Genomic DNA, 12,627 nt, shown 5'->3' with positions numbered 1-12,627 from the left:
TGAAATTTGTGAATATGCATTTGTCACACATTACAGTCTATGAGCATGGATTGCACACTAATTCCTGTACACACATACCTTCACCGTCAGACACAGATGCATGAAATGCTTTTGCCGGTGGAATTTTCCAATATTTGTCTATTCAGTGCTGCAGATGAGAAGGAGCCAATTACTAGAGTCTCACGCTTCCTGCCCCTGCCCCCCCCCCAGAGTATTTCAAGGATGGGATAACATTTTTGACAAAGCATCTAGCAAATGTTTGCTGTCCTTCTGACATTTGTTGAAGCCCAATCTCACACAACAAGGGCCTCAGTTATTTTGGAAACTTTTGCTCTGTTGAAGTATCTTTTGTGAAACACACAAAAGAAAAGGGAAAAAAACATACCAGTACATACGTACATACCGTACATACATACATAATTTTATTTGTATGCCATCTTTCCATTCTCAAGGCGGCTTACAACATAAAAATACTTAATTGCAACATAACAAAAGTAGTCATAAATAATAAATAAAACATCAAAAAATACACAACCAACTGAACCATTTCCACAGAAATAAGATCTAAATAAAGATACAAAACATAATAGAAAAAATAGCAACAGCTCCCCTCCCAACCAAAAAAGACCCCAGCCCAAGAGTCTGTTCAGCAACCTCAGCCTTTGTTGCTGAAGTCAGTCAGGGCCCCCCAAGTAGAAAAAGGCGGGCAAGGCAGGGAGCAGGACTTCCAGGACTCACAGCCAAAACCTTACCTGTTCTTTTGAAAGGTTACACATGTGTGCTGGTCAAAGCTGGATGTTGAAATTCAGCTTCTGCATGACACCATGCAAGAAATTTATGACTTAAGAGTTATCTTTTATCTCCCTGAATCAGATATTAGTTCTTTGTAGTGATGCTGCTTCCTTTTCTGCCTGTATAGTAGCATACTGTGTGCATTTTAGTCTATAGCAGGGCATTGAAGTTGTGGTGCAGTGTCCCCTCTAGTGGTGGAGATTGTCTACACAGAGATCCGTAATTAGAGAATGGAACTCATGAAGCTGAATACCACCTTCAAAGTGCCAGATGTCCCTGTTAAATACTCAGGAGATACTTGACCCACTCTCAAGTCAGCACTGCAGTGGAGATGATTGGGAATAGATTTGTATCAGGGACATGTTATATCCACTCAAGGATTTATTTTGGAGCAATGGTAGAAATAGTATTTTTCAGCTGACCTGCGTTTTCTGAATAGAAGCCAGTCTCTACAATTAAAATCTCTGTTTTCATAACACACAGGGAACAGGTTTTCTCAGTCTCCTGGGAATATATAGAATCCAGCAGCTCTTGACAGAGTTCTGGGTTCAACTGAGAGTTCCACTGGGAAGCGTGTGTTTCCATTTGCATCTTGCATTATATCCACATACAAGATTACTTTCTCCAAGGCTTTTTCTCAGCCTACAGCTCTCATTTTTACTACTTAACCTAATACGACTTTACAGTCCGACCTTGTCCTGAAAGGGTTCTCGTCTTCTGGGCTTCCGTCTTTAGACCTTGCCTGTCTGAGCAACTTCTCAACTATGATTCAATAGCTTTCCAGTCAGGGCCAGCTCAAGATATTTGGCTGCCTGAGGCAAAGGACAAGACGACCTCTCCCTCAATTCCTGGAAGCGGAATCTCAGGTCAACCCTGACAGCATCCTCCACTGCTCCTGAGGGAAAACACACTGGATGAGGCGGTGCATGGCAGGCCACGTGTCACCCACAGCTCTGTTCTTCAACAGCTTGCCACTGCTTCCTCATCACCACCGCCAACCTGCATCAGCCACCTGAGATGGCAGCCTCACTTTGCCAGCCCTGTTTCAGTCCAGTCTCATAACCTCTATCTTAGGAAAGAGATTCCATGTTCAGTTTTGGGATGAGGCAAGTATTGGATAGGAGGAAGCTCAAAATGCAAACTGCCCTTGAACAGGGCAGCTTCATTCAAGTGGGTCCATCTCTCTTCCAGCATAGCCTGACTCAAGTCAGGGCTCACATCCCACCTCCACCGGGCTCTACTCTGCACATGTGGCCTCTGCTAGTGGGATAGAATCCCTCCTCTGCCTGTAACCCTTTCCTCAAGTTAAGGGAGTTTTGTTTGTTTGTTTGTTTGGGGAGCAGGATGAGCAACTGAACTGAACATGACAAACATCATTCTACTTCAGTCAAGAATAATGTTGCGGTATACATCAATTACTGCATATCACATACTTCCACAAGGGAATTAATCTGTGTGCTTTTCTCTTTCTGTTCTCTGCAGGAATATCTGGATGTTCTAGGAAGACCCATGGTCTTGGCAGGGAACAAAGCAAAACAGGTTCAGTGGACCAATGTCTATCGGGATGCTTTGGTAAGTGAAATAACTTTATGAGTTCCCACAACTGGTCTTTTGCTTTTCATTTCTTTTCTCCTGTTTGTAAGGTCTACCCATCCACTGCAGTGTAATTTGTCCTACTTAATTTATTTTATGTCACATACCTCTTCAGTGTCCCAAGTCTGACATTCCCAAGTTGGTATCTTCTCCAGTTTCCTTCAGCAAACAGGCTCTGCGGATTCCACTGTACGGTGCTGTACACGCAAGACATAGTAATTTACACCTCCCAGCATGGCCCGTGTCCATGTTTCAAGGCCATTGGTTTGCACAATTTAATTGACAGTGGGCAATGGAATAAAAATCAAAGCTCCCAGTGACTTGTTTCAAGTTTTTTGGGCGGGTTTTAAAGAGACATTTGATAATAGATCTCCTATGTCACACCTATTTGACCCTTAGGAGTATGGAGCTACTTAGATAACTGTGTTTATCATATTTTCTTGCTTTTGACATTTGATAGGGTCTGGGCTTGGTCATAACAGGCACTCTGCCAGTGTTCAACCTCACTGAAGATGGCAGCAGTGAAAGGAAGGTATGTTTTCTTCCTGCAATATCCCCCACCCTGATTTTGACCTACTGCTGATACTCTTCTTGCTCATATCCACAACAGTTAGCCTGCTGTGAAGTATGTGTTTGTGTGACAGAGAGAGACTCTAGCATCCAAACAAAGGTTTGTTTTGTTCTTTGCCTTCCATGTAGATGTCACTGATACCTTTAAACAAAAAATGGTAGTGAATTGTGGAGTCAATTCAAAATCAGTCAGTCTGAATCAGCCAAGTATAGCATCTCCCTGCCAAATTTTATGACATTCAAAAGACGTAAACATGGGCTAAGATTATAAATGATGGAGGGGCAGTTGGCTGGGATTTTTCCAGAGCAAATGCAAGACAGTCAGCCCACCAGCTGACCACCTTCCTGTCCTGTGTTTATTGTTTATGTACATCAGCATTATACCTTTATGACCAGGGCTGCGTGCCAAACCAATATAGTCTTTATTTATTAAAATTTGTTAACTGGGAAGGTACCTGAAGTTAGGAGTGGCATAAATTCCTCCTTCAAATGACAGGTGAGCAGTAAGCATTTTAAAACATACTAGTGTGCGTATAATCTACAATACTGCACAAAGCAGAACTTCACCCAGTTATTTCTGTATTCAATACCGTGTACTGTGTCAAAGTCCTGGGGTGGATAGTGCCCTGTAAAATCACTGGTTTGGGTGCAGCTGTATCACTGGAGGAAAAGAAAAGCTGCATCTTCTATGCTCTGCTGTGCTAAATGCTGTGCTATTGTTTATAGAAGAACACCTTACAGAGAGTGATGGGTCAGAAACAGACATGGACACTAACTACGTATGAGATACAGAAGTGTGAATAGTGTAGGAGCTCCCTATGCTGCTCCTAGAGGAGAGATCACTGAAATCTCCTTTCTGCATTCCCAGAGAAGAGCAGTTGGTGATGGTGGTAGTAGTAACAGTAACAGGAGGAACAACAATCGGTAGCAGCTAACGTAATTGGCAGAGCCACAGAACCACCCTGATGCCTGCATCGCTGTAGCTTCCCTGGGTAGGACTCGGGTGACAGAAAGGAGAGGGCTGCACAGGCATGCTGGGGGAGTCCAGCAGCAACAGCAGTCTTGGAAAGTCAGCTCCAACACACTACACTGTGTGTTGTGTGTGTTCCCCTGTTTGGAGAAGTTTTCAATGTTTAATGCTGTATTGTGTTTTTAATATTCGACTGGGAGCTGCCCATAGTGGCTGGGAAAACACAGCCAGATGAGCGGAGTATAAATAAATTATTATTATTATTATTATTATTATTATTATTATTATTATTATTATGCCTATCAGCTTAAGTATTTCTGTTGGATTCTCTCACCCTGCAATGGCACCTGAATTCCAAAACAAACAAGCCCACTAGACTGAGCACTAATGCCTCCCTTCTCCCCAGTGAGGAGAATCCCAGCATGTGTCAGCAGCCTGTCTCATTTGCCTTATGCTTCCCAATTCATGTTTGTTTAGATTTATTAGCAGTAATAGACCTGCCATGGCATTCTATAGCTGCTTTCTGTTAAACAGCCAACGATCTGTTTCTCAACTAGGTAAGCGACAAGGCCAAAGACCAAGCCATTTATTCTCCGGGGAGCCCAGTTACTGCCTCATAAAGCAGCATGGCAACTCCATTGCAATCATTATCCCATGGCGTGCAGTGTAGCAGTTGGTATTGTGGCTTTTTGCAGGTGCAGGCACCGGTGTCTCTTTAAGAGGAGAATGTACTTGTCTTAAAGAAGAATGTGGTTAGGGTAGAAGAGCCTGATAAGGGACTGAAACTGATTTCAGGGCCCTTGTCAGTCACTGGATTCTGTTTACTGTTGGGGTTAGTTTGCTTTTAGCTGTTTACAGCTCCCTCATGGAGTGAACCACTGAGCTGCTGGGGGGAGCTTCAGTTCTCAGTGAGCTTCCATCCTCCAGCTGACCCACCTGGGTGGGCCATTGGATCCTGCTAGACAGGAAAGAATATAAGATGGCTTCCAGCTCCAGTTGAGCTTTGCTCAGTTGAATGTGTCCCGCATCCATCCATCCTGTTTACCTAATACCATGAGAGAAAAACTGTAAGGGTAGGTCCAAATGACACCGCAATTTGTCTACATTGTAATGCTTGCACAGTACATAAGTTGAGTTAGTCTTGGAAATGCTCAAGCATTTTATGCATCACCATGCCATCATTTTACTTCATTTGGGAAGGCTGTGCAATCCAGATGTGTGCATGTGAAAATTAAAAGGAAATCATATTGATTTTCCCATGTAAAAAGGGGGCTGCTGAGTCTTCTTATCATACACTCCCTGTGATTGAGTATTTTAAAGGTAAAGGTAAAGGTACCCCTGCCCGTACGGGCCAGTTTTGACAGACTCTGGGGTTGTGCGCCCATCTCACTTAAGAGGCCAGGGGCCAGCGCTGTCCGCAGACACTTCCGGGTCACGTGGCCAGCGTGACAAAGCTGCATCTGGCGAGCCAGAGCCGCACACGGAAACGCCGTTTACCTTCCCGCTGGTAAGCGGTCCCTATTTATCTACTTGCACCCGGAGGTGCTTTCGAACTGCTAGGTTGGCAGGCGCTGGGACCAAGCAGCGGGAGCGCATCCCGCCGCAGGGATTCGAACCGCCGACCTTTCGATCGGCAAGTCCTAGGCGCTGAGGCTTTAACCCACAGCGCCACCTGCGTCCCACATTGAGTATTTTAAATATTGAGTATTTTAAATATTGGTTAAAAACTGAGTTTATGTGTTTGTGAAAGAGAGAGAGAGAGAGAGAGAGACATATTATTGAGTCTAGGTGTATAAGTGGGATGTCGGAGAAAGGAAGTTCAAATGTGAATTGTCATCCCACCATCCTCTTCAACCGGGGATCTCCCTCATCTTGCACAGGTATTACACTTTTCCCCTGTATGGCTTGGCTATGACAAGTTATCTCCCGTCCTTCTCTTTATATCAAGGACATGGGGGCAAATAAAAAACTACATCACTATTGGATGGCATCTATGTTGTCCACGACTTCAGTCTCTTGAATATAACTGCTTTTGCTGCTTGTTTTTTCAGAACCAGCTCATCCTCGGTGTTGTGGGGATTGACGTGACTCTGAATGACATCAAGAAGCTGACGCAGCGATACAATGTGCGTAAGGAATGGATTCCTTCCCTCAGAGTGGCATTCTTCCACACGCCAGTCCCTGCAAAGTCTCAGCCGTGATAAAGAGCAAGCAGGCGGGGAAAAGAGGCATCTTTGGGAATTAGCATGAGGTTCACATTTGCACAGAATTCTCCTAATTGCTTCCTGCACTCCAGTTCCAAATCAGCCCCACCTATCTGATAGTCATTGCTTCTTCTGCAGTGAGAGAATTGGGGGGGAAACAAACCCGTTTAGAAGGTCTTAGGTGTCTGTTCTGTGCTTGAGTTGATTAATGGAGGAGAGGCAGAGGTCTGTAGAGATTATCTGTGGCAATAGCATGGGAACTTTGATGCAATTCCGCTCTTTCATCTTGAGCTGTAATTTGTTTCTCTTGTTGTCCTACCATCCAGTTAGGGGCCAACGGCTATATATTTGCTATTGATCTGAATGGATATCTATTGCTACACCCAAATCTGAGACCTCAGGTAAGTGCAGTTTACCCCTCCTTTGAATAACCATTGCCACCCACCACCACCAAAAGATAAGGTGGTTTTCCATCCCATTTACCCCACAAAATGAAAGTGTGTCTGTTTGGCATCATCCGCTCTCTGTCGCTGCTTTTCACCACACCATTCACTCAAAGAACATTTCCAAAGGTCATTGCCATGTTTTCCTTCAAACTTCAATGTAATAAGCAGTGACTTCGTGCAAAATTCTCTTGCTATTATGCAGAGGGTCGATATACCTGCCTACAGCTGGATTGCTGTCTAGCTGCGAACAAATGATTAGGTGGGAATATTAGTGATGACAATTTGACACCGGATTGAAAGTAGTTCCAGCTATCACAAACAAGTGAACTGTCCATATTAAGCCACAGATTTGCCACCAAAAAGCAAACATGTGCTTTCTCTCTGTTGATGGTTGTTGTTACTATTGACCAACAGTCAACTATTTGCCTAATTGTTTAAAATCAATATGTTGAATTCAGCCTTTTGCACTTATCCAGCTCCTGCCCTTTCTATTTCTATGGCCCTTCTTTTTCCTACACCTTTTGTGAAGTTTCTTCTCTTCCATCCATCTCTTTTGGTACCTGCCCTCATGATTCCTAGCTCTTAACACCCCTAGATCACTACCTTTCCAGCCTCCCTGCAGCACACACACCTTTTTTTCTATCCTCCCACTTCGTGTGGATGCTTTTCTGATCTTGAACTATATTCACGGTCATGGCATAGACTCACAAAGCCTTCCCCTAAAGTCTGAACTAAGAGCAGAAACACGCCGTGATGTCACAGAATGTTCACTAATATTTTAACTGCCGAGAGGTTTGACTAGCTATTTCCAATCAAAATGTGAAATTCAGCCATTCTCATCTCCACTTTTCTTAGCAACATAAAAGAATCCTTTTTGCTTTAGACCCTGCTAAAGGGATTTCCACATTATTCTGCCTCCATGTCTTTCTCCTCAGCCATCCTGGGTTTCTCTCCAGAGCTCATACCTGTGCACAGCTCTTCCTGTCTCTCTCCAGCACCTCTCTGTGGTTTTCTGTTTTTATTAACCTTTCATATATACATTTTGCACTACTTTCATTTCCATTTTATAGCACTTCCTCATCAGTAGCTTAGTGATACAGGTTGGACTGCAAAAAGCTGGATTGCCCATATGTGGCAAGGGTGGCAAGATGCCAAACAGGATGGGATTCCTGTGCCTTTAAAAGTTTTGTGGAATAGAATGTTTCACTTTTCTCACCCTTGCATGATGACTATTAAAGATTAATTTTATTAGGCCGACTCATTTTAAAAGTGTTTTCTTACAAATATTTTATTTTATGTAAACCACTTAGAGGTGTTTTCTTTTATTAAGCAACATATACCGTATTTTTGTGTGTATAAGACTATATTTCCCCCCAATTTTTTTAAGTTTAAAATTGGGGGTCGTCTTATACACGGAATGTTTAAAATATTTATCGCTTTTGCACTTGGTCACTATGTCCTAAAAAATAAGGTCACCAGGAAGTCTGGGTAAGGACTCGGATCTGGGCCTCCCTCCATTATCTGCTGTACCAAGAAAGTCTCCAGTTAGCTGTGTAAGCACAAAGCCCTTCTGTATCTGATAGTTCATCAGAATTATAGGCTGATACAAGCCAGCCATTAAAGGGCAAACTGAATGTTTTCAAAAAGTGGGAGATTAAGACTGGGAGAAAACCCCATTGAACTCAGTGGGATGTGGGCAAGGAAAATCAGAGAGTGATTAGACATGCAAAGGATTGTCCTGTAAGGGTGTGCCAACAGATGGAGCATTTCCATCTGCCAATTCTCTGAGGCTAAATGTAGACCATCAACAGATTTCTCTGTGGCTGCATGTCTCACTCCTACCAGCTGCCTCCATGCGTGCCAAACACTCTGACCCAAGAGCCGGTGAGTACCTTGGGTGTCAGCCAGTCCGTTAGCAGAGGGGGAGGATCTCATCATCTCCCTCAACAACAAATTGCCCAGACTGATGGAAGGCAACAGCAATAAGAGATTTCATATCAGCCAGAGGCATGAGTTGGCCCTGCAGCGTCTCTTGTCTTCTCAGGAAAGGAGGATTATGGTCTGTGATGTTCAGCAAACAGAGAATCAGTATATGATCTGCAGGACTCCCATTGTGTGTAGATGGGTACAGTTGGCTTCTCACAACTGTGACTTCTCTGCTTGTTCATTCTTTGCTTGTATTTGCATAACCTATTTGTTTTAACATGGAGGATGAATGATGACTGGGGAAACTGGGCAGGGCTGGTCCTAGGTGCTTGGGAATTAAATTAATCTAGAGTTCAGCTAATTATTCACCACTCCAACGCTGGGAGCCATTTGCTGTACTTAATGCGGAGCAGGAAATGGTGTTCTTGTCAGCCACAGAGCGCTAATTGCCACCTCTCAGGGATGTGATATATGGACTTCCCTTCTACTCCTGGCAGGTGTAGACAGGAATTAGCTGGCCCCTTTTTATGAAATATTACTTCCTTGGGATATTAAACACGCACACAAGAAGGAGTGAGTGAGGAGCCCCAGGCTAATTTATCTCAGGGGACGCTCTACATCTATCAGGGTGGGGCAAGGAAAACAGGCTTCCAGCTCAGATACCGTTCAGATAAATATATCATTAAGAGGCCAGCCAGGAATTAGGGCACTGAGAAATGGCAGCGATCAGAGTGAGATATGTTTCATTGGCAGAAACGTCCAACTCAGTTCATCAGTGTTATTAATAGGCAAGTGATGTGGCAGAGACGGACAGAAAGAGCACCAATTTATTCACTTGCCTCAGTCTCACTCTGATCAATAACCATTAAAATTGCTCAGCAGAGTAGCACCACCACCACCACCCAAGACTGGATGCATTTTCTGTGCTTGGCCTGAACTCAGTCAACTTTTGCACAAGTATCTCTCTTCAGGTAGAACCACCATTTCATCTTGGCACACTCAGCCCTAGATAGATTACCTTTTTGTTGAATTTCTATGCTGCTCTTCATCCAAGGATTGCAGGGTTGTTCACAATATAAAAACACAAAACTATATAGCATAGTAACAAACAAAAACACTACCCCCCCCCCACACACAAGCAGTTTAAAAGACCATAGATAATTTAATTTGCCAAAGGCCTGGGAGGAGGGGTGTTTTTTCCTGATGCCTAAATATAGGTAACAAAGGCACTAGGTAAGCCTCCCTGGGGAGAGCATTCCACAAACTGAGTTACCGCAAAAAAAGGTCCACTCTCATATTGCCACCCTCCAGATTTCTCATGAGGGATACCCGTGAAAAAGGGCCTCAGATTATGATTGCAGAGTCCAGATTAGTTCATTAACCTTGTATGTCCTCGCTATCAACGGGGGGGGGGGGGCGCTTGAGGATGACAGAGACCTTTTTTTGGTAAATTCTGTGCTTCTATTTTCTCAACTGCAAAATGTAAGGAGGGGGGAGAATTCCAGGAACCTGTGACCCTGGACTTCCTTGATGCTGAACTAGAGGACGAGAACAAAGAGGAGGTAAGTGAAACCTTGGAGGTAGGGTCTGTTCTGTTTTATGAAGTTAAGTGCATACAAGACTATTAAGTCGTGGCCATGTGGCAAAGCTGTAAGCCAACTGTGAATATGCTTTGTAGAAGCGTTTTGCTCACTGCAGAAAAGTAAGATTCCACCATGGGTTCGTCTGCAGATGTGTCCCCATATTAAACAGCAATTCATCTTCCTCAATAAAGTGAATGCTACCGTTTCAACAAGATTCCCCGTAATGGCAGCAGTAGGCAATGACTGCTGCAGATACATGTACATCTTGAGTACCTTACACTTCCATGTAGCAAAATGCACTTACCCAGTAAATATGCCAACATGTAGGACCAGGGATGAGCAGATATGTCAGTTTTGGTTTCTCTCAGTGTCTCATTTTCTCAGTCTTGAGATCAGTATGTCACATTTCCACGTCAGATTGCATTTTTTTTTTAAAGTCCTCATGAAAATTCATCAGCAATTTAGTGCAAATTTCTCTTAATACATACATTTTTGTTTGTAATTTTTGCCTAATATTTTTGAAAAGCAATTTTCCCCAATATGGTGCAATTGTATATGTTACTTTCATCAATTTTAATGCACACTTTGCCTTATTATATGTATTTTTGTACATGTTATTTAGCTGGAGAACTGCACTGAAAAAACATCAGTGAAGGATGGCTATGCTTTGTGTATTGTTTTGGAAAGCGTGAATTATGTGGGTTCACCTTTAAATGTGAACTGAATTGAAGGTCTACCCCATCCTTATCAAATATATTCATGTCTGTTTTGCCTCCTACCATAGTAATCAGTGATCAATCAGGGCTTCTTGCCCCATGTACACATGATGTGTATATAGGGAGAGTGTGCAAGCTGCTACATGAAAGTGTTATCTGCACAGGAATTGCCACACATGAAATAACCCTTAGAGGCCTGGCCATGTATCCCAGGTTATAGTCCTGATGCATTTTCACAGAACTTGCGTATGGGATCTGTTCCTTGGCCAATGGAAAATGGTGCCCTGTGTTTATGCCATAACTGAGAGATACAGGGAGAAGGGTAGGGAGCAACTTGGGGTATAAATCCTATCTCCATCCTTGAGACTAGTATTCTGGACTTTCTCAGCATCCAGTTGGAAAACATGGGTAGAGAACTCTCATTTTAATTACCTATCTTAGAATATTAAAACAATTTTCTAGAGAGGTAAGAAAGATGTCCAATTGCTATGTGTAACTTCTGGCACTCAGCCACGTGCAATGCCTCCTTTCACGTCCTCCCCTCCCCCTGCCCCCCACTCCAGATCCGGAGAAGCATGATAGATGGATTTAAGGATCAGCGATACATCAAGACTCTGGTCAAGTCCCAAGATGAGGTAAAAACTTGTGGTGAACTTTCAGATTGTTTAGCAAACATAAGAGTGAATTGGTCTGTGTAACCAGGAGTTTTAAAAGACTGGATCAGTTTGCCTGGTCCTTAATAGAGCAGGAATGCATGAAGGTTGGGAATAAACATAAAAACCCTTGAAGTTGACTTATATTGAGTTAACCCATTAGCCCATGTAGTGGGCCACAGCCTGATTCAGTGTAGGTTGCAACAGAACCACTACAACCATTCAGATATATGGGGAAAGTTTAAGAAATGAGTCCCCAATTGCATGTTTGGGTTAAAAGTGGGTCCCAGGTCTGAAAAGGTTGAAGGTGGTTTTCTTCTCTTCTTCTATAGAAGAGGTTTTGCCATTCTCATTAACGGCTAGCTTAAAGGCACAAAATGACAAAAAACAGCTGTCGTTCAGGACTTGATCTTGGGTGAGAAAACCAACTTGACTTGTATTTGCAAAATGTGAATAGAACAAGCTGGGAGATTATGACCTCCTTGGCTTTGTGCACCTTATTTTTGGTACAGTGCCAACCAAGTTTGGAGAGCTTGGAAAGGTGTTACTGGAATCTATATACATTCCATCTCCCTCTCCAGGGTGGTGGTTAAGTTGGATCTGGCTCCTCAATGCTTATACTTGGTTTTGGGTAATCAGGACCTGTTAGTGCTCAACTGTTATGAAAGCATTCTCCTTGCCTGAGACGATTGCAGTGATTTGGGGCATTTTGTCATTGTTCTGGAAGACTGCAATATATAGATGAAGTCTGCCTTGTCAGATGCAGTTCAGGATTTCATGGCTGCCATGGCAGCCATGAGGTTGCCCCAACATACCATTGTCCCAACACTTGTGGCAAGCCATACTCTGGGCCTGGTGTTCTTGATTCAGCAGGATAGTGATCTTGATTTGGATAAGATTCTGTTGGCTCATTTGTCATGGTTAGACCAGTTCCTTATAAGATTTAAGTTTTCACTGACTATGTATTTCCACAAGGATTGGGAATCTAGTAGGGTGGCTCTCTCTCAGAGGTTGATGGATCCAGATGGATTCCTGAGACCACTGGGGCAGTTTCCAATCTGCATGCCTGGAGCTTCTATATAGATTCTAATCACCCAATGGGATACAGAGATGAGAGTACTAGTAAATTTAGAAGGGCAGGCACACATCATGACAGTCTCCATAGCCATCTCCC

The 12,627-nt window shown here is 43.3% G+C and overlaps 1 protein-coding gene across 4 annotated transcripts in view; it reads left to right on the top strand.

The window, feature by feature from the left end:
* CACNA2D2 (calcium voltage-gated channel auxiliary subunit alpha2delta 2) overlaps positions 1–12,627 on the top strand; it is a 530,937-nt gene that overhangs the window by 467,602 nt on the left and 50,708 nt on the right. For all 4 annotated transcript variants that reach the window (XM_081900249.1, XM_081900248.1, XM_081900247.1 and 1 more), the window contains 6 exons: positions 2,275–2,364; positions 2,846–2,917; positions 5,977–6,051; positions 6,456–6,530; positions 9,989–10,063; positions 11,364–11,435. In XM_081900249.1, the coding sequence (XP_081756375.1) occupies positions 2,275–2,364; positions 2,846–2,917; positions 5,977–6,051; positions 6,456–6,530; positions 9,989–10,063; positions 11,364–11,435 (459 nt within the window). The remainder of the gene's footprint in view (positions 1–2,274; positions 2,365–2,845; positions 2,918–5,976; positions 6,052–6,455; positions 6,531–9,988; positions 10,064–11,363; positions 11,436–12,627) is intronic.

Source organism: Podarcis melisellensis (genome assembly GCF_964234715.1).
Source record: "Podarcis melisellensis genome assembly, chromosome: 2".
Taxonomy (NCBI): domain Eukaryota; kingdom Metazoa; phylum Chordata; class Lepidosauria; order Squamata; family Lacertidae; genus Podarcis; species Podarcis melisellensis.
Note: the sequence above shows the minus strand (reverse complement) of the source record. Positions and strands in the feature narration are given on the sequence as shown.